Source organism: Calypte anna, chromosome 7 (genome assembly GCF_003957555.1).
Source record: "Calypte anna isolate BGI_N300 chromosome 7, bCalAnn1_v1.p, whole genome shotgun sequence".
Lineage (NCBI taxonomy): Eukaryota > Metazoa > Chordata > Aves > Apodiformes > Trochilidae > Calypte > Calypte anna.
Window position 1 is genome coordinate 25,285,702 of NC_044253.1, and position 22,738 is coordinate 25,308,439.

Sequence of the window (22,738 nt, forward strand, 5' to 3'; positions counted from 1 at the left end):
ATGCAACTTCTATGAAATATGATGCTTAGATTGTACCGCCTTGCAGTCTGGACATTTTTGCATAGTACCAGCTCCTCAGTGGTTGGTTGTACAGCATGTTGTCAACTGTACCCTTAGGACAGAGCTCTGGAAATAGCTGTCCAAAATCATTTATACACCCTCTCAGCCAGTTCCCACAGGACACATCACAGAACAGACATGAAGCTCCAAATTCATTATCAGTCCTTCCTGTGAAGCTGCAAATTCATGATCCTTGTGTTCCTTGCTCTGCCTATCCTGGTAATATTTACCTTTTCTTTTTCACAAGGTCTAGACCTGATGAACAATAACCTAGGATCTAAAGGGATAACATCCTTCTTATGCAGGCATACACCTGACAATTGAGTGCAGCTCTCTGCTGTCAATACTTAGTTTACACAGACACCATAGAAAACCAGCAAATCCTATTCATGCATAGCCACCTTCTGTGAAAGAGTTTTTGATTCACATCTTTAGGAAAAGATACATATACTAATGTGTAATAAAACCTCTTATGCCTGATAACTACATGATGCAGTAAAAAAGTTCATTAAGTGAGCTAAAGCCAGTCTTAAGACTACTACATTGCCCCAGGAGAAAGGGAGAAGTTTGAGCAGCTTCCAGCCTGCTACTCCTACCTTGCTGTCTTCACCTTGCCTCAGTCTCCCAGGACTGGGTGGAACTGATGGACGTTTTCTCCCTTTCTCTTGTTGGAAGAGATCCTGCAATCTAAAAAGCAGAACAAATTAAACCCCCAAAGAAACCCAAAGAAAAATTAATCAAAAGATAGATAACAAATATTAGCTATGGAAGGCACAAGTTATGAAATTTCTCCTTGTTACAATACATCCAAGCATGTCTTTACTGCAAGCTCAGATGATTGCTAACACATACCAAAGCTATGTTTCAAATGGCCAAACCCAGAACATTTTCTTCATCTCTGAAATTATTTCACAGTTATTTGCTTTCCCATGCTGCCCTCTTCCCATATCTTCCACCTTTATTCAAACAACACCTTCTCCACTCAGATGCAAGTTGTACTCTGCAACACAATACTTTCATTATCTGTCCTCAAATTATGTTCTGCTCCAACCAATTAATTCTGTTGTCTTTAACAATATTGGACATTCAGCTAGAGCTGTCATAACACACTCTACAGGGCAACTGCACTACAGGGAGAGAAAGTACAAAAGATGCTCCTCCCTACTAAAACCATGGCAGTATCAGTGTTGCTCATGTTTTCAGTATCTGTCCTCTTTACCTATTGTTCCAGGCTTGTAGCATCTCACAAAGTCCTTGCTTTTTAGCTATCAGAGACTCAAAAACAGATTGCAGCTGTTGAGGTGTGTCTAGAGATGATGAAAGCAGCCTTGCCTGGATTTTCTCAGTCCAGTTTCGAAACTCCCCCTCTTCCATCTGCCAAAAGAAAAACTTATCAGTCTTCAGTGATCAGAGATGATAATTCATCTGAGTGGCTCTTGCACACTTTTTGCAGCCTATCGTCTGCCAATGCAGAAATACTCTGTTACCTCCTTTTGGGCAAAGAGGTCTTCCATCTTCTCTTCCCTTGTTTTGCTGAAAGTATCTGTTTTCAGAGAAGCAAGGCGATCATCAACAGCAAGATACACTTGTGACACTCTGTAAACAGGGATGCAAAGTGTTAAACTGTGACCACCTGGAATATTTTCTACATTATTTTAATCAGTGCATTTAAGAACATAAAAGATGAAATATGACAGTCTTCTCCACAGCGGGCTGTCCCATTGGATTAACAGGGAGAGCTTAAAAAAAAAATCATTATTGCAGAAACCTTGAAGTTACACACACTGACATTCCTCGCCACAACTTAATCTTTACAGTTGAAGGTGTCAAGAGAGTAACTTAAAGGTCACAAACACAACACTAACAGAGGGGAACTGTTGTGTCATCCTGTGTCCAGGAAGAATCTAGGACTGCAAGCTACACTTTCCCCAAAAGGGCTCAGAGACAGAGAATTAATTTTATTTCAGTTCTAAACAAAATGCCACAGGTTCTGAAGGCTGGTGGTCACAAAGACCACCAGCCATACAGGAATGCTGCCATCAGGCAGAACACATATGCACATATGCATATGCACATATGATTGTGTTTTAAAAGATTACATTTTCTATTAAGTAATGAGTATTTCGGAAGGCTTATCTATACTAGCAAAAACAGTTTTGTCCTCAGCTAATAGAAGTCCAAAATAAAAATAAGCTGAGGAAGGCATTAAAAACAAAGCCTACTTTTGAGAGAAATCCTTTAGATCCTGCAGGATAGTAACTTTTGATGGACTCTGCCTTTTGATGTAGATCTTGGGGAGCGGGACACACACTTCAAGTAGCCGGATTGGAGAGTAGCTGAAAAGGCAATAAAACAGCTATTAACAAGACCCTTCCTACAGAGTACTAATTCTACACCACACTGCAGTTGTGGTCACTGGACACTGTCAATGCATATCCATGGCTTGAGTAATTTCTAGAATCAATAACACTCTGGTCATTTATCTTCTAGGCAAAAAGCAAAACCACAAGATAATGATCTTGTTGCAAAATCAAAATCCTCAAAAGTTTTTAAGATTAAGCAGGGAGAAGTTTTTCCTTTCTGTATCATGAATACACGAGTCATCCACTCCTAGGAACACTGTCCACCCCATCAAGGACGGAAATGGCACACACAATGCCCTCTGGAAGACAGCACACATCCTGCACTTGTTCTTATAGTGCAAGTTATGCATCTCATGCTGTACTCAAAGTGAAGGACAGACCTGATGAATCCTTACTGAATATATGCTTCACATGGTTCTAAAGAGAAGGAATTCTTATGCAATGGACCTCACCTGAAAGATGCCACCATCTGATTGTAGGAAAAATACTGGTGATAGTCATGGTGAATGGAATGACCACAAGGCTCTGCGTTGGCCCTTCGAGTATACTGGTGCCCATAGAATCTCAGCTCGAGGTATTTTGCAAAAGACATAGACCAAGAATCATTGGAAAGGGGAACAACTGGTGTCACCTAAAAAAAAAAAAAGATCAAAAGCCAAGGTGTCTTAATTTTATCCTTTAACCAAGACTAAGGACAGCCTAACCTAGGCAAAAATTTAGTATTTGTAGTACCAGAAGCACCCATGACCCTGGAACATACTACACAACAACACAACATTTATGCAAAGCTAAAGCCAACACATAGTTACAATAAATCAGATAAACAACTGCTGGTTGATGATGAAAGGTACTAAGTTTGGGGAGCGCAAATACAGCCTTGGCAGAGGTTTATATATTGCATGCTACTTCTCTGCATACAGAGATTTTCCAGCAACTCTGTCAGCAAGAATTTATACACTTCATCATACACTTTTATCCTTGTGATTTGTCAGCTACAAATACATTGTTACTGCTCTGCAGTGTATTTCAACTTTGGCAGTGTTTGTAAGCTTTGAGTAGCCACCACTTTATACACACTTAATAGCCACAAGCCTATTAGTGTTTACATGAGAACACAGAAATAAAGGTTAGAGAACAGGTGTATACACAGCAGCACAGGACTTGCCTTCAGCAATTACATTAACTTCCTCTAGGTATCTTTAAATGCAACACCCATGTTTAAGCCAGCATAAGTAGGTCAACTGAGTCACTCACATGTGTAATTGAAATGTTTTGCATTTCAGGCACTGTATGAATCTTGTTTAATTTTTATTCTCATCTCTTTGAAGCCTCTTAAGTTACAGTGCTGTATCCAGTTGAGTATCTGAGTATCCAGTTGGTAATGTTTTCTTAGCTAAATTACAAAGCAGTTTTCAGGTAATATAAAACCTTACTATCTTGTGTTTTACAAAGTGATCTATCACTCCTCTAGTGAAGACACACTTACTTTGCAATGACAGCCCAAACTATTCTATGATTCTATGGCTATTAAAACAAGTCTAGACATCACACTGATGTAATGCAGAAGGTGCAGTCCAGAGCAGATCAAAGAATAACAAGTGGTTTTAGCCAGTTACTAAGCCAGTAAGTCCCAGTGTTTGCCATTCCCCATACACACACTCTTTTGACACTTGTACTGATTCACTGCAGGGAAGGGACCATGTTCTTCACCTCTAGGAGGGCAACTCCCTTTTTAACATGCGTCAGAAACTACTGTCCAGCAGTGTACCACCTCCACTTAAACCTATACTCTCAGAAACAGGTTTCATGCTTTCCAACATGACTACTTCACACAAGATGTTTCACCCTCAACAGTTCCAGTTCTATAGGAGCAATTAGCAGATGCTTGAGCACGTATCAGCAACAGGTTTTGTGCTGCTTAACCACAGCTCCAGGGATGAGCTCAAACATGCTTCCTAATTCATACGTCCTCAAACATACTGCTGTTGTATACAAGCCCAGTTTCAAAAGGAACACTGAAGTGGTATAGCAATGATTCTTACGTCCACATCCTCACCTGTTTGCACAGTCTACACCAGGAGTAAGTAAGAATGGTGTGCTGGTATCCAGGGACTGGGGAGTCCAGCTCCTTTAGCACAATCTGCACACAGCCTTGCCCATGAACAAAGCGACGGATGTGGTGTACCATTGGTGTTTCACAGAACATGCTGGGGCATTGGTAGGAAGGCCTTGTAGAGAAAAATGGAAACATTTATGAATGATCATACACTGGGCTATGCTAAAGAACTGATTCAACATCTTAATACGCCTTTTAATATCACTGTACTGTTTACTTTTACAGTAAAAATATATACAAATATATATAAATAAAACAGTCTCGATGCCGGCAGGGAGAGGTGCCTGAGGGTACCTTGGGGCAGGGCCCCCTCAGGAGGGGGCTCCATGGCTCTTCCCAGCACCCCGTGGATGTGGATTCTGCAGGGCAGGTGGGGAGCTGGGGGTAAAGGAGCGCAGGGGAACAGCAGCGCAGGAAGAGAGGAGGGGCTGCGGTCTGCAGGAGCTTTATAGGGTATGGGCAGGGATGGGAATAGACCCCGATGTGCTCTCCCCCTCTCAGGGTCTCAAAGCCCTCCTGCTTTAGCTCCTCAAATTCAAACGATGACAAAAGTGAATTGTGCTCATTTAGAAATAGCAAGCAAGGAAGTTCCATTGCTAGCAGTGCCAGGGTAGGTCACACGGATACAGGTTTTTATCGTTAATCCCTTTCTACCAATATATTTCATAAAGTCCACAAAAGATAGATCAAGCACCAGGGAATGCCTGGCACCAAAATGGAATACCAGTTTGGCAGGGTAACCAGAGCAAAGGTTACTGAGGACAAAGATTTACCAAACAGCCTTCAAAACGGTCGAGTTTTAGCTCCTGATGGAAGAGTGCCATGTAATGTCTTCGAACAAACAAAAAAACAGAATCCAAAAAAACAAGAAAAAAAAAACCAAAAACAAAACACAACAACAAAACAAAAAAACAAAAAAAAACCCCACAAAAAAACCACTAAAAACACAAAAAACAAAACCGCAACCTTTCTTTGGATGGGTTTCTTTTAAGCCAGGGAAGAGAGACTGACATCAGAAAACTAAAAGATAAATTCTTAAGTTCCAAAGTGAAATAACAATTTCTTCAAAAACCGAGCATAAAAAAGCCCAGATATTCCCTGCTTATATAAGAAAAAAAAAATACTGAAATTAAAGAGATTGAGCAGCATTCACCTTAGCACACAACAGGTAGTCAGCAGAGGGAAACAAGACTCTAAGTGCAGGCAGCTAAGAGCCTCTTCCTCCCTCCTCACTGATCAGCCCAGAGAAATAGGTGTTCCTCCAGAGAAGGCTGAACATTAAAAGCATTTTGCTTCTGCAAGGGACCAATTGAGAGAACAGAGTCATCTTGTATTCTGGGGAACCACAGGCCACCTGTGCAGCTTCACAGCCAGCTCAGAGCCTGTAAGGGATTCCTGCAGTACGTGTTATTAGTGAAATGTAACAACTTGCACCTCTCTCAGACGAAATAAATTGCTTTGCCAGGGCTTAATGTAGGGTTAAATGGCTAAAAAGACAATTTACATTAGCCACCTTGAAGATATGACAAAACCTTACTCAGAGATATTCACATAATACTCAAGGAGTGGGGGTTTTTTCCCAGAATTTGTATAAAAGTGTGAAATAGAAACATCAGAAAATTGTGATCAGTAGAGTTGCTTGTCTTGAAAAACAGTAATTTGGAATTCATGCTCAGACTCCTAAGTATGCCCTTGCAGCCCTAACCACTACAAGGAAGGCTAGGTGAACAAATCTGTCTTTATGAAGTTATCCTTTTTCATAAACCATTGCTCTTCCTATTAAAGGAAATGAGAGAGACATAGACAAAGCGGAAAAGCAGCAGTGGTATCTGCTTGTAAGAAGTGAGTATGATTAAAAGAATTCTTAAATCCAGTTCCTGCTTCAATACAGCATGATAACAAAGCAAAGGGAGTAACTAATTTACGTAGTAAGCTTAACAGGATCTGCTGATTTGTATTCTGTTCTAAATACACAGAAGGTAAAGCCTACAAAGAGGGCAAAAGATCAACTTTACAGAGCTATCAAAAGCCTTTTTTTTTAGAGTGAGATTTAGAGTAAGTTCCTCCTCACCTGAAGCAGTACCTCTCCAGAAAAATCCCTAGAGTCAGGTCATTTTTCCCATAGAACTCCATGGTCACAATCCTAAAGCAAAGGGAAAGTCAAACAAAAGAAAATAGAAAACAAGAACTTTAAGCTGTGCAATGGCCTTTAGGTGCACAGATCTGCACACACTGCTGCCTTGTTCTCAGCCCCATACTCTTACAAAGGCTTTTCTGACTGCCCTCCCTAGATCCTTGCTGTCAAGTTTGCTAATAATGAAATCATATTCCTACTAGAAAAATTTTAAACTTGATATTTAAAAGTTGAATAGAACTCAATTGCACTTTTGAAGACTATGTTCAAGAATACCTGGACACAGAAGCCTAAGCAGTGGGAAAACTCAAACTCTAACATAAGAGTACTCTAACATAACTCAAACATAAAAGTACATACCAGAAGAATATGTACTTTGTAGGTGAAAAAAGCTCACTCTTCTAGAAGATTTTTAAGCAATTTTTGTTTTCTTGGAGGTGATCAAGCCACTAAAATGTGTAACTAATAATTTAATTCAGACATTTCCAGTATCAGTTTCATCCACTTGCTGTTTAGTGAGCTTATCACTGCCTTCTTTGCTTCGTTGCTCAACTTTCACAGGAACTGTAGAGCTTTCCCTGTAAGAGCCACCTCTGTATTTTCACCTGAGCTACATGGTGAAACATGTACATGACCAGTCCTGTTTACCAGAGCTAGGAGCCTGACAAATTGCACACAATTAACAAATAACAGTCCTCTAAACTGAAAACACAGTTAAAGCTCTTAACAATGCTGAGTTTAACATGAGAAAAATATGAAAATATTCAAATGCCACTCTCAGATAATACAATCTGCAAGTATTACAAGATTCTCTCATGAGTTATTTCTGGGGGGCTTGGACATTCTTCTGTGTTTATATACACTAAATCTTCCCCACAAGGCTGCAATGTAGTGCCCTTCCCTTCACTCTACAGTGAAAGGACTAACCAAGGCATTTGATTTTAGCCTGGGCTCTCATTCATGCCTTGGGGATTACACAGCCTATAGAATATTGCTCTGCAACCACCTGGCCAGGCAAGACAGAATTCCTTTGGACACAGTTCCTGTTACAGGATAGGCACTACCTACCAAGGAGTCCTCAAAGAAATACCACTATTAGGCAAGCACTTAGGAAAAAAGATAACTATGCAAGTTGTACAGGAGTAGTTTTCATACCAGGGGCTAACACAGGCACTTGGAGCATTGCTGGACTGAGCAGAAGAGCTACTGAAGAGGACACAAAGTCTTTGATGATTTACTGGACTCAGGCAATCCACCTGGTAAGAGAGAAAACAACTCATTTACTAGTTACAGACACCTCCATCTGCACAGAACTCCTGATGAAAAAATTCTATTCTAGTAGTTTTACCTACAGACCCATAAAAAACAAAAAAAAACAAACAAAAAAAAAAACCAAAAACAAAAACAAAAACAACACCCAATTTTGTACAGATTAACTTTGCATTATCTCTGAGCTTCAGGTAGACTTGTACCATGCATAACTGCTTACTGCCATTTTTAGAACAGTAAAACTAGTATGCCTAATGAAACCAATGTACACACATTTCTGTGGAAAGAAAACTAAGGGAAACAGAAAACAACAAAAGCCCTGAGACAATCATGCACTATCTCCAAAGCACTGTACAGTTTAGGACATCTTGGAGTAAAAATTATGCCAGTATATTAAGCTTCAATTACTCATGCAAGCTACAGAATGTTCTTTCTGAAAAGATCTACCACACTGCTGTGCTGGAATGCCTTTATTTCCCCTTTCACACCCTACAAAACTATGAAGTTACCAAATACTTTTCTGTGCTCACTGAAGAAGTTTAAACAGCATTAGCCAGTATTATCCAGAGCAAGGACTAGTGTTAATGTTCATAGGACTATGGCCTGTGACTCTACACAGGATTTAAGCACCAATTAAAAGTGACTTCAGCTCATGAACTTTGGCGTTGATTGCCTGTCCTGGTTTGGGCCAGGATAAAGGTGATTTTCTGTCTTATAATTTTGCTTTCAGCTAAGTCTCTTGTAAGTAACTGCACTTGCTGAAATTAACAGCAAGTTCCTCAGACAGTGTCTGCTTCTAACAGATAGCTCTGAGGAACATTTTGCCCTCTGGAAGGAGAAAAGGAGTAAAGAGGTCCCACCTGCAGCCCTCCCTTAGGGCAGAACGGACAAGATAAATGACCGAAATTGACCAAACGGAGTATTCCATCCCATACACATCATACTCAGCATAAATTTGAGGGATCACGAGGGTCACACTCCTTCCTGCTTCCCCTTCTTCACCTGTCCCTGTTTGCTTCAGCATCCTAGGAGGATTCCCTCTGTTTGTCTGCCTGTGGTCCTGATCTGTGCCATCCTGGATCTGTGTGTTCCTGCCTCCAGCTCTCTACTGCTGTCAACCCCAGGAGTCCAGCCTGGACTTTCCCAGGGCTGCCCTGCAACCTTAGTGGTGACGTGAGAGTTATTGGGGGGGAGGGGGGAGGAATGTGGTATCCATTTTCCTGTATATTTCTATATGTTTATTTTTCCTTTTAATCATTACTGCTTCATTAAAGCTGTGTAGTTTAGTTTCCAACCCATAAATCTCTCTCTCTTTTTCTGTTTCCTTTCTTTATCAGGGAAGAGAGATAGACATTAATAGAGAGCATCTGTTATTCAGTTTAATTGCAAAGCCAGTGTTAAACCGTGACATTGGCTCAAGTACCAAAATGTTAGATTATCTCAAGAGTTCTGTTCTGCTCCTCTTGTTCATAGACTTTTTTACCAAGCAGCCTGCAGTTCATTAAAGTCACAAAATTCTTTACCTTAGAGACAAGTTAGTTGCTTTCATGGCAGTCTCAAAAAACTTTTAATATTTTGATTACAAGCACATACTGCCTTGCTCTGAAATTTCAAAGATTTCTCCCCTCTCCATTGTAAGTTAAATCAAACAAACAAAAAATACTTCTTGTTTAACATTTAATATGAAACACTCCTCCTCCTATATTATCAGGAGAAACTGTTGTAATCCAGGTTTTCAGTAATATAGCTTTGAATCTTACCTTATGAGACCATGAGGATTCAGTCTGAGCCAGTCCCTTCTCATCTTCTTCAGTTCTGCACCCAGTTTTTCCAGTAGGAACACTAGATACATCCTTACTCTGAGCAAAGGGATCTGTGCTCTTCTGAAGTATTCTTCCTCCTCTGGCCCGATAGTCAGCCAGCATTCTGGCTAAGCTCTGACTATCACCTACATGTTCTGCTATTCTAGTATTAACCAACTCGTGAGAAGGTAAAATTTGGATAGCCTTGGCTTGGATACTCCCATTCATCCCTTGTAGTCCAGAGAGATCCCGCAACAATTGTCTCTTCCTTCTGCTCTCCAGCTCCTTGTATTCCTTATTGAGGAGAGGAGACCAATAAACTTGCTCAGGGAAGTATTCCCGGGCAGGGCACCTCATACCTTTCTCAGTCAAAAGAAATGGTTCACGGAACATCATTACAGGAGAAATGCTGAGAATGACATCTTTCAGTTCCTGCTTAAATGCTGCAGAGTAAGTCTTGAGACGATCTTCAGATGAAGTTACCTCTTCCGTGACATATAAACCAGTATCATCCTGGAGAGGGTCTCTGAAGACTCTCATCTGACTTTTGGACTCCTGCAGATCATCTGCCTGTTGAAGAGGCTCTAGTGTCTGGTTATCCAGAGTGACCAAGTGCTGGTCCATTCCATGGAGAGGCAGCAGGGACATTTCAGGTATTGCAGAAGGTACAGCATTGAAGACTGGAGGTGGGGACTCCACTTTGTGATGCTCTTGCTGTTTTGAGGATGCCATTTCCAGTTGACTGTTCTCTTGGTCAACTCTCTCAAATACATCTCTTTGCTCAAGCAAGCTGGCTTCATCACAGGACACTGACTCAGAGATTACAGGAAGCTTTTCAGAAGATAGTTCAATGTCTCTGACTGTTGTGCTGAAATCCTCACCATTAAAGAGGTTTTCTTGTTCGTTTTCATCTCCTGCCTCCTCAATAAGTGAGTGAAAGGAGGTGTTTTTGGTCAGAGTAGGGGGCATGGCAAACTCGTCCATAAGGAAAGAGATTTCCAGCTGGGAATGATAAGCCACACAGATCATGAATATCAGGATCTCCTTCACACGGGCTAGCTCGTACTCTGCAGCACCACACAACTTAATAGTACAACCCAGATGTTGGGGACACCCTTCGAAGAACATCAGGGTTTTTGTCTGTTCTAGAAAAAAAAAAAAAAACAACACAGGAGTTATGATGACAACTATATTTAACATGCTCTTTGGTACCTCACACACTCAAGACACATCAGTGGCACAAGCCAGATGCAGAAATTCACATAGCTATACTGAAATAACACTTTTATAATGAATGCCTGTTCTGCTTGCAAAAATATTTTCCTGTGCTGTAAAACAAGTCACCATAAAGTCAAAGTGAAGACCACGTGGAACATGTTGGCCCAAACAGCATAGTCCAAGATCACTGTTGGCTCTGCAGTAGTGAAGCTAATGAATGGCTATCCTCCTAGGCACATTTGCTCATCCTTACAAATCAAAATTCTACAAGATTTTGAGTGTAATTTTAAGGCTAGAAGGGAGTATGGGCAAAGAGATGAAAGAAGGGGGTGAAAGGCAAAGAGATGCAAAGACTGTGCTGTCACAAAGATTTGTATCAACAGCATTTGTATGTGCCAGCACCAGTGGTAACCTGTCAAGCAGCATTTCTTCCTTCTTCCTTTGCAGACTTCCCTGCCTAAAGAAGGTTACAGAGATAAAAGGAACTAAATTTCTCAAAGGTGCAAGAAGCAGAGTACATAAATTGCAACAAGGCAAATTTTGATTGGATATGTTAAGGCTGGACCAGATTATCCTTTCAAGTCTCTTCCAAACCAGGTTGTTTCAAGATTCTGTTTCTATGTAGGAAAATTCTTTATGCCAAAGATGGTTAAGCAACTGAATGGGTGCCCACACAGACTACGAAATCTCTGTTCCAGAATACTTTCAAGAGTTGGCTGACAAAACCCTTACAAATCTGATCCTGCAGTGAAATTAATTCTTGGTGTTTTGAACAGGAAATTGGACTAGACAAACTCCAGGGTGGTAGAAAGAGAGAAAACAGGCTGAATGGAAAAAAAATAGGCCTAATTAAAACTGAGTGTCCCATCTTAGCAAAAAAATGTCTTTGTGTCCACAGCTAGTTCACTGTAGTGAACCAAGGTGTAACAGAAGAAAAATAAGTGTGAATAATAATAATTAACACACAAAACACCCAAAAGTTCAGCTCTAGTTGAGAGAAGTAAAGCACATTTTCTTTCACTGATGCATAAATTAAGACACGTCAAGCATTACTCACCACTGGGCAATTGAAAAACCTGCATATAGAATTTATGACAGGTTCCCAAACGTGGTTTGGTCAACAGTTGGTCCATAGACATCACCAAGTCTCCCTGGGTCATTCGACTTACCCGGTCTAACACTTGCTGTAAAAATGGAAAGAACAGTAAGAATCCGCAGTGCAGAGAGGACAGCAGCATCCTTAGCTTGCTCTTAAAAATAAATAAATGAATGAATGAATAAATATATACATGCATACATACATAAATAAAGCCAGCATAATCCAGCAAACTTCTCACTGAGGTTAAATCCAGACACAAACACAGCCACAATACACAAGACTCTTAAAAAAGCAGCTGGGTAAATACTTCTGGTGAGGATTAAGATTGCGCCCTTCCTTGGGCATATCTGGATATGTTCATGTGGAAGAATATTTCATGAGGTACAGTGCAGGTAGCATAGTGCCAGCTATCAGGAGCTCCCACAGTGTCTGTATGCTACCTCACAGGGACAAAGAGGCTCTCTGGGGATCACAAACCTGTGAAGGGTTTGTTTCAAACAGGAGTCAGGAGTTAAGAGAACCAAGGCAAGATACAAGGTACCAAGCAAGGACATAGAAAAGCAGCAGTGAAGAGCTAAGGAAATGTTACTTTCCAGTTTGTCTATCTTGCCTTCTTGGAAGAGAAGTACCATTAAAAAAGAGCCCAAGATTGGCAAGTTGAGGAAATTAGACAACTCTTGTTTTCTCCAGAGAGCTTGCTACAGGGAGAAATTCCAGGGATCCATCCCAAGGCTCAGTCTGACAGGAAAGACTCACCGGCTTGACATTGATGACAAGAGTGATGCCATGCTCTAAGAGCATGTCCTGGGCAATTCGGGAGACAGTCTTCTCAACAAGGACCAAGTTAGGCCTGACATCAACTATCCGCTGTACATAGTTCTTCAAGAACTCCCTTTCCTGCAGACAGCAAGAAAGCGTGGCAGTAAACTATTGCAAATTCATTTGGAAAAACACTTAAATGCTTAGTATTGCATTCTCATTTAATAATGGGAAAAAAAACTATCCAGAAAGCTCATCAGTTGCCCATTGTACCCATTTCCTCACCCCCCCAGCACAACACACAGTTTATCAGTAATTTGTTCTACACACTAATTGCAGGGAAGGACATAATCCAGTGACAGTCGCAAGGAAGAGACTTGCAGCAGAAACCAAACATATGTATGTACCTTATACAGAAAAAGGCTTGAAGTTTGAAAGGTGCTAGAATTACACCATCTTAAAGAAAAGCTGTAGTATCATGTTTTTCACCTTCACATTCACTTCACATTCACCTTCACTTTTTCCTATGCAATCCCACTCATTCAACTCCACCTTACACAGGAAAAAAAAAGGAAAGAAGGAAAAAAAAGGAAAGAAGGAAAAAAAAGGAAAGAAGGAAAAAAAAGGAAAGAAGGAAAAAAAAGGAAAGAAGGAAAAAAAAGGAAAGAAGGAAAAAAAGGAAAGAAGGGAAAAAAAGGAAAGAAGGGAAAAAAAGGAAAGAAGGGAAAAAAGGAAAGAAGGGAAAAAAGGAAAGAAGGGAAAAAAAGGAAAGAAGGGAAAAAGGAAGAAGGGAAAAGAAGAAGGGAAAAAAAGGAAAGAAGGGAAAAAAGGAAAGAAGGGAAAAAAGGAAAGAAGGGAAAAAAGGAAAGGAAAGAAGGAAAAAAGGAAAGAAGGAAAAAAAAGGAAAGAAGGAAAAAAAAGGAAAGAAGGAAAAAAAAGGAAAGAAGGAAAAAAAAAGGAAAGAAGGAAAAAAAGGAAAGAAGGAAAAAAAAGGAAAGAAGGAAAAAAAGGAAGAAGGAAAAAAAAGGAAAGAAGGAAAAAAAAGGAAAGAAGGAAAAAAAAGGAAAGAAGGAAAAAAAGGAAAGAAGGAAAAAAAGGAAAGAAGGAAAAAAAGGAAAGAAGGAAAAAAAAGGAAAGAAAGAAAAAAAGGAAAGAAGGAAAAAAAAGGAAAGAAGGAAAGGAAGCAAATGGGGGAAAGTAAAAAGAAAAGGATGTGCACTTATCATCACTTTCTTTTAATCACTAGATCTCAGGCAATTTTACTCAGGAACAAAAGAATGCTCTCACCTGAAGTACTATAGGGTCTATGCAAGTAAACTTTGTTTCTTCTCGATAAAGATACTCAATGGAGCACTTCAGCAGAAGAATTTTGGGATTCTTTAAACAAGAGTTCATCTAAGAAAGACACAAAAATAGTTAAATAGTTAAACACCCAGAAGTGAAAATGCACACAAAAAGAGAGACTTTCCATGATTGATTTTTTTCCCCCAGGTATCTTCCCACTCCTGACCCAACTACACATTCTTCCTACTTATGAAGATGTTACTTCCAGTTGTTGGAATTTCACAGCTACTGTCCAGTAAGAGTCCAGTGCTAAAGGTTTCAACATTCATCTACAAAGTCTTGATACACCTTAGAAGCCTCCATCCAGAGGCTTGACTTCCTGCTTTGTTTAAAGGATCACTTTAACACTGTCATAAATCATGACCACAAATGCCTTTTTTTTTTTTTTTTTCTAAAAACTTGGGGTGATTATTAGATGTCTTCTGGGGTGGTTGAAGTGGAAAGTTGGTTTTCTATTCATGTATGTGGAAAGCTCATTCCCCACAGAATCTCTTGGCTAAAACAGCTTGGAAAAGAGATACTTTAAAAGCCATTCTTGTTTAGGGTCTCAAACTGGAGAAAGCTCACAAACCTCCTAAGTGGTGAGAGAAGCTTTACAACAGAAAAAGGATGTCACTGCCCACTTGTTTCCTCAGCAAGCACTACAGTCAGTACTTGATTAATCAAACCCACATTACCTTCTTGTGTGCAACATTCTTGGTGCAAACAAATCCATTTACCACCATGGAGTCAAATTTCTTTCCACCAGGGATCTAATAAAGTAAAGAACATGACATACATTCCCATAACTTCTAATGCAGTAATCCTAATACATCAAATACCTATCGTAGCTGATGAGCAAGTTTCAGCTACACTCTCAATTAGCAGAAGAAAAATTGGATACAGTCATTCTGAACACAAAATTTTCTTCCTGTTAAGTCTAGCAAGCTAAGTACAACATTAGAGTAAGTACTAGGCTCCAGAATCTTTACGTCCCTCTCAGCAGATTCATATTCATTAAACTGGGTACACTCTAGAAGATAATGAGAACTTAATTTCTATAGGCAATGGGAAGCATAAATATTTGCATGACATTTCCACTAACAACAAAACAAGTCACAAGGATAGCAAGGAGAATAAAGTAAAAAAAAAAAAAAGAAAGCCAAACCTCTGTCTGCTATTTGAACACACCAAATGATTGGTACAAGCAACCAACTACAGGAATAATAAACAATGTGAAACAGGTTTCTGAATGCAGTGTTTCAGGGGATGTTTCTGTTAGCATGTTAACACAGCAGACAGCTATGAAGAGCTTTCACCTCTGTACATCTGCTCTTTCAACTAGAGTTTCAGGAGAGGCAGCAACAACTGATGCTGCCTGAAGAGATGCCACAGGGCTATCAGCAGAATCATAAGGCTGTCCTGCTATCTTCCACGGCTTCCAAACAAAAGATGCCTATTGAGGCAAAGTTTGCCAGAGAAAACAAGTGCCAACCCTTTGATCCTCAGTCACACCAGCTCCTTGGATGTGCATTTCAGACCGGCCTCTCAGAAGAAACTCTGCATACTTTACAGTTCAGCAGTGTCAACACTGGGTCATCTGGCAAAACTGGATGCACCATCCCATAACAATTAAGTTTTCCTCTTGAAAGTCACTGTACTTGGCATGGGAGGAGCTCAGTCCTCCATAATGGATAGTTATAGGGCTATGGATGAGGAGCTCAGTCCTCCATAATGGATAGTTATAGGGCTATGGATTGCTATACAGGGTCCTGCATGCTACTTATCCAGAATTCAGTAAATCTCCAATTCCAGCACAAAAAAGCAGAAAACAAAAAAAGGAAGCAACTCATTACAGAAGTGTTACTCTCTGCTGCCTTGTGCAGCCTACAGTCTGAAAAGTCAGCTGCAGGGCACTAAAGCAACTTTTACAGGATACAAAGTTCCTTTTGTGCAACTTTTTCTAGAACTCCACCTTATCCAAAGGCCAGGTTGGCTATTTACACATCTAAACATGATGTGTAAATGATGGGGCAGTGAGAAGAGGCCTCTTCTCTTCAAACTAGGATGCTGTCAGCAGCTGCATCCTTTCGTATCCCTACATCCACTGTTTGAAACTTACTTTTTTGATGTGCACAAACTGGCGGATATCCATGTCATCATCTCTGTTCTTAATATCAGGCCGTACAGTTTGAACCACCTGACAGACCACAGGTACAATGATATCCCTCCAGGACAGTGACAGGGACTCATTGTACAGAAGCTGCTGAAGCAGTGCCATCATGTGATTGTGATTAGCAGACCTGTAAAAAGGGCAAAACGAGTAGATTTATCATGAGAAAAATACAGAGCAGTGATGAGTTGAAGTCACACTTCCGAAGTAAATTTCTTAACATGTACAGTGCAGCAAGTCCTTTAAAAGAACAGCTGCCTAGAATGCTCTACAGTCAACTCTGGCCCTGTACTGTAATATAAAAATCACCAGAACAATCAAAATATACTGTAAAAATGCTGTTTTCTTAATGTAAATTATTTCCTTGTAGATCAAGTCCCACTGAAAGCTGGTGGAATTGTTACTCAAGATATGCAAATTCCTTTTTCTCCATGTTTCTTACAGCAGCCTTTCCATGGCTTGCTTCTCCCCATTTTCTTCTCTCAGCAGATCCAAATTGCTGTGGTGCCAGCCAAGGGGCGTGAAAAAGAGTTCTTTGGACTTCTCCTCCACTCTCCTGTTGAATAACGACTCTGCAAGAGACAAACAAACCTTAATAAAAGGTCACAGTACAATTTCTGTGTCTTTCTGAAAGGCTACTTTGAAAATGAAAGAATTTGCTAGGATGTTAAGTCTAAGCCTCTTGAAATACTAAGTTGATCTTGACATCATGGTAATATAATGCAGCAAACAGTATGCAGTATAACAGTGGCAAGTGTACAAAGGAAAAGTGAGCTTACAGAATTCTTATACTGCCAGGATACAGCAGACTGCCAGTATTTTTCTGCTGGAAATTTATTTTTACCAAGTTTGTTAAGGAAAAAAGTCTTATATCCTAGATTTAACTATAAATGTGCATCAGATTCCACATTTTGTATACTCACAATACATAATCATAATGCCTTTTAGACTTAGATTACTGACCAAAGGCACTAATTTGATCCATGAAAAGCTTCTGTTTTGAAGATAGCTACATGTAAGTTACATTAAAAAACCTAGGTATTACATTCAGGGTGCAGCACAAGCATAAAAAAAATATCATGTGTTTAGAGCATCTTCCAAACATATTTTAAAGAAATGCTATGTGATCTATTCATTCATGTCAGACTTTTGAAACATGATGGGACATGCAGGGATGCATTTCAGTCTTGAATGTCTTTCGCTTGCCAGATTTCTTCATTGAAAAGAATGAAGAAATTCTTTCTTCCTTGCTGCTCAGGTGCAAAGGGAACTGCCAGTAGGCTGGTTTTTCTAGCCCATGTCACAGTATTTAATACTGCAGAAATTTCAAGGAACTTCTGTCAAGAAAGTGACACAAGGTTTTCAAAAGCACACCTCACTATCATACATGCAGGTTATCTCCCCAGTACCACAAACAGGATGCCAATGAAAGCTATATCCAATTAATACAATTTTTAAAATCCTAAATGTCAATATTAATTATAGCCAGATTTTGGAAGCAGAAAATGTGTTTCAGCAGTATAAAACAGCCCTCACTTCTAGGGAGTCTGACACTTTCAATCTCTATATTGTGCAGTAACTCCTTAGGACTGTTCTCTGTTTTGCAGTACAAAGGTGAGGGGTGATTTCAGTACAGTTTTCTGTGCTTTGCATGAGTTACCTGTTTACTTCCCACACAGGTATTGTGTAGGATATTATAGAATAAAATTATAAACTTCTCCATTTTCATAATGGCTGGCAATATTATAAAGTCATTTATGCTACTAGTGTATAAATTTTCATCAGCAAGTATGTAAGCCTTCAGAGTTTTAAGCTTAAACTCCTCAGAGCATATGATGCAAGTATAAAATGCTTACACAATAGTAATAAACAGGACTACCTAAAAGAAGACCCTTAAAACAACAAGTAACTTCTTCCAGATGCTCCACAGCCAAAATTAGCTATGTAGAAGATTAAAATAAATTACATTATTTTCCTCTTTCCTCTCTCCTGCACAAGCTCAGTTACAAACCAGCAGCAGTTTAATGAAATAACTTATTTTTCTGGCTGCACAGACATCAGGATTTTGCCCCTATTTCCTCCTCTTATGAGCTTACAAAAATTATTAGCATTAACTGGAAGAAAAAAGCCCACAAGGGTACCTAGCCATGATACTGGAAGGCACAATTGTTTTAAACCTCTCAACTCCATCTAATGACCTTTCATTTCCTGGTGGTAACAGGAAACGGAAAAGATCTGAGATGAAGCTTTAAGCTCCTGTGCAGAGGCAATACAATTAATCACATCACATCTTCATTTACTGGTACACAGCAAGTTATAATCAGTGTCTGCTACATAAGTTTATGGGTGGGGAAGCTGGGAACAGACTTATTTTTAAAAAAGTAAAAGCCTTTGAGTGCTTTTCAATGAAGAAATCTGGCAAGCAAAAGACATTCAAGACTGAAAGCGCCTTAAAAGAATATTAAGACCATAGTTTTTATATCAGGTTTGCCACAAATGAGTTTATACTTACAGTTAAATAAATGTTTCTAAAGGGTCAATGCCCTATTACAGTATTGAGTTTTCATCATTGTATTAAAACCACACAACAGCAACGTTTGAAGTTTCTCCTTACCTTTAATAAAAGCATCACTTATAGAGAACATCTGCTGCCCTCCGTTTTCAGGATTCAAGTACTCTGAAAGAAGAGAAGAGGGATATAGGCGGAGACAAAAAAAAATGACAGGTTACACTGCTGCACCTATATAATTACAATGTGCACACCCACACCAGAAGAAGCAGCATTAGTCATGAGTGTTTAGTCATCAGTTTAGCAACAGCTTGATGAGTGGTCAAGACAAGAATATCCTCTCATTCTTGTTCTATCAAAAAGATTTTAGATTACAAGAAAATAGTACTTATTACTGCAAAGAAACAAAAAGTAGGCATGAGCAAAGACTGAATTAGGATTTAAAAGCTTGCTTTTCCAATTGACCCACACAGCAAGCAGACAACGTGGGGAAGTCCAGGCAGGGAAGGGCCCCCTCACCCTGGTCTAAAAATGCAGCTTCAGAAGCTATTTTGCTCTTATACTCCAATGAAATATCTCATACTGAGGGAAAGACCAGCCGTAAAATTTATCATATACAGTAAGGGAAACAAAAGACAGTCTGCCTTTCAAAAAAGAGAAATCTAAAAGAGTTTGAAGTGTGTTTTGAGGAATCCATGCTGAAAAATGCAGACTTTACATATGGGAAACAGGATAAAGCTCAATCTACTACACTTGTTTAGCTTGCTAGATCTTGATTTTTCATGCAGGTTGGCTGATTATAAAACAGCTTATTTTCTCCAGAGACCATTAGTTTGTTGTGCCTTTAGCTAGTTCCTTGCTTCTACAAAAAAAGGGACTGTACGGTAGGAAAACAAAGAGTAATATCCCAATTGCAGATACAACATGATGATCCAAAGGCTGAAGCTAAGCCTTTATCACATTTCCTGAGAATGGTCTAGACCTACTGCAACAAACAGAATGCACAGCCAGGGAACTTTCAGACATAAACAGAAACCAGCAGAAAGCTGACAGAATACAAGCAATCTCGAGTCTCTTAGCAGTAGCACTTAAGAGATACACCCCCCCCCATCCAAACATGCCACCAGTTGAAAAATCTGAGCTTGTCTGCAGTTGTCCAGTTTGCAAGCAGACACTCAATAGATAATGTAACAAAGAGAAGTTGCAAGCCACCCTTGCAACTTGATGGCTATTTGCAGATTCCTTTCATCTCTTGCTTAGATTTAGAGTTAACATTACAAGCAAATCTACTGCTTGCTAAAAGCTGGCTCAGCCTCAGCATCCATTCACCCACTGCCCTAAAGACTACCTAGAGAAAGTAATGTCAGGTCATACCTACACATGGGAATGTATACTAGCACCTCCATCCCTCTCCACCATGCTCCAGCCTCAGGGCAGCAGCTCTTACTGTAACCATACTCAAATTAAGTCTGACACATACCCCTGACTGGTATGGCCAATGCAGGAGTTAACCCCAGCTGAAATCTAAGCTTAGTTGTGCTCTTGACAAAGACACAGGTGGCACCTCCAAACCAGGAACACTCATCTTCAGTACAGCTTCACCTCCTGTAACTTTGCTTCCAGTGGTGCCCCAGAGAAAAGTCTTGACAAGATAAAATGCCACACCTCTTCCTAGGCTGGAGCAGTAACACACTAACAGCTCTGAGTTTGAAATGAGAGTGGTGACCACATTTCTTACCTCCCATAATCCCTACACACATCATATTCACTGTGTCAGGATGTGGGAGGGAGAGGAGGTTGTAGCATGCTTTGTAACCTTGTCTGCAAGCAGTTAGCCATCAAGAGCCCATCTTACAAGGTCCCCTGTGCAGCTTCACCGAAAGAAAATGAAAAAGAACCAAAAAAACTCACCTCAGACTGTAAAGATTCCTAGCTTTGATAATCAAGGGCATCATTGGAAGCAAATACCACAATGCACACAGAAATGTACAGGTCTCCACTGGAAACCAACAAGTGCAGATATTAAACACCATACAGTTTGCTCTGGTCAGCAACCACAGCTTTTACTGTAGATACACAAACAAGGATCCATGCATCCACAGATACCCACTGAAAACTGAGGTATACCTTTTCAGAAACAGGTGCACCAAAAGGGCTCCTAAATTTGTATGCTAAGCCTTGGCAAGCAATGGAAATAAGGAACTGTGTTATGGTTAATCAGGTCCTCTTTCCCCTCCTAACTAGATGCAGACATCTAAAACTACCCAAAATACCTGCTACCATGATTAAGGATATGTTGCTGCAAGGACATTTAGAAAATAGTTTCCCATATTGATAACTTTATTTCTTTAAAAAACAACCAAAACATTTTAAATACTTAATTTCTACCACCAATTCAAATACCGAAAGCTACCTTACTTAGTTTTCCATTTTGATACACACTATAAAGTACCATTGCCTTTAGGCAGTTGATAATATAAATGAGTAATTATACTCACTTAAGATACTACAAGCCAGCTAACTTGGAGTCACTAGAATTTCATAGAAACACACCAGACATTAGTCAGCCTACAACATCACAAGAAGTTCTGCCACTGGTCTCAGACTACATACAAATCACTAGATTCTAAAACACTATTGGTACATCACAGGCCATTGCTTCAAAGCAGCTGACCCCTGTGACTAGTGGCAATAGCATCACTTCATCGTTTGCAGAAACTCACTAACCCCTTAAAGTTGACCTGCAGTTCTACCACTCAGTCCTCTCAGTCCTCCTCCAATGACTGTAAATTACACAGTTGTGAGGAAATTGAGTTACTGGCCTCAAAAGTAGGTGTGATCTTAACTTTCTTTGACACAATTAATTTCAACTGAAGTCACTGTCATGCAGGCTAAGGTCAAACTACAATTCCAATGAAATCAAGCCAAACACACATATCCATAATAGCCATAGGGAAGTTACTGACCCCTGACAGCAGCAAACATACCACGTCACTGATCGAAAACAGTACTCTGGTCTTAAAAAAGTAACTCCCACTTTACATAAAAGCTTAACTATCTAGTCTCAGTTGTCTAATAACTGTGATACTCTAACATCCTGGATGGCATCTTCTGTTGAATACAACCAGGATAAATCAGGAACACAAGGTGAAAATCTCAACCTTCTGACTCTTAATCTTTCCAGAACAAAGTTTTAGAAGTCACACATTTCACTGCTCCAGGCATTACAGTATATGCACTGTAGGGTTTCATCCCACCTAATTTGTGCAGGCCTCAAATAACAAACATTTATGTACCTAAACGATTTCAGTCTTCCTACTGCCAAAAAACTGTCATTCATTTTAACTTATTGCTCCCTGGTTAGGTCTTTCCTCTACAAATTCTGATGCCAGGAATAAAAAAAAAAAATTTTATAAAAAAAGGTGTACAGTCAGCCCTCTGTATTTGCATAGGATACAGATTTTAAAGAAAACTGTAGGATAATATATACCTCTCCACAGTGTGTTTTAATGACTCACAGCTCCACCCTATCGCAGTTCTGGACATATTATAGAACCCTTCCCCTCAAGGGAAATCCATTGTCTTAAAAGAAATTGTTGACAGTTTCCTAATATGATTTACATTCCTACAGAATAACCCAGTTAAGAGATTGCATAACTCAGGAAGTGGTAACAAACACCAGTCAGAAAAGATTCACCAAAGATAGCAGATCGCTGCCAACACACATAATTCAAAGGCAGACATCTCTCTCAGTTCTCTCACCACTTGCCTTTTCTGCTGATCTTTGAGCTCTTCATCATCAAAATTTTCCTCACAAGACCTTCAGTTCTTGCTATGAGAAGCCTCTGATTTGGTCAATGGTTCCCAAGAGAGACAGGCTCTCTTATGTTTCACCTTCATCATGTGCTGCTTT

General features: G+C 39.8%; 1 protein-coding gene across 8 annotated transcripts in view; it reads right to left on the bottom strand.

Annotated features, from left to right (window-relative positions):
- Window positions 1-22,738, bottom strand: part of PIKFYVE (phosphoinositide kinase, FYVE-type zinc finger containing) — a 65,385-nt gene that overhangs the window by 13,094 nt on the left and 29,553 nt on the right. For all 8 annotated transcript variants that reach the window (XM_030453918.1, XM_030453921.1, XM_030453914.1 and 5 more), the window contains 16 exons: window positions 18,931-18,993; window positions 16,759-16,888; window positions 16,266-16,446; window positions 14,842-14,916; window positions 14,108-14,215; window positions 12,818-12,958; window positions 12,020-12,146; window positions 9,703-10,889; window positions 7,829-7,929; window positions 6,611-6,682; window positions 4,480-4,651; window positions 2,876-3,054; window positions 2,283-2,396; window positions 1,548-1,656; window positions 1,280-1,434; window positions 657-747 (listed from right to left, as the gene is read on the bottom strand). In XM_030453918.1, coding sequence (XP_030309778.1) covers window positions 657-747; window positions 1,280-1,434; window positions 1,548-1,656; window positions 2,283-2,396; window positions 2,876-3,054; window positions 4,480-4,651; window positions 6,611-6,682; window positions 7,829-7,929; window positions 9,703-10,889; window positions 12,020-12,146; window positions 12,818-12,958; window positions 14,108-14,215; window positions 14,842-14,916; window positions 16,266-16,446; window positions 16,759-16,888; window positions 18,931-18,993 — 3,005 coding nt within the window. The remainder of the gene's footprint in view (window positions 1-656; window positions 748-1,279; window positions 1,435-1,547; window positions 1,657-2,282; window positions 2,397-2,875; window positions 3,055-4,479; window positions 4,652-6,610; window positions 6,683-7,828; window positions 7,930-9,702; window positions 10,890-12,019; window positions 12,147-12,817; window positions 12,959-14,107; window positions 14,216-14,841; window positions 14,917-16,265; window positions 16,447-16,758; window positions 16,889-18,930; window positions 18,994-22,738) is intronic.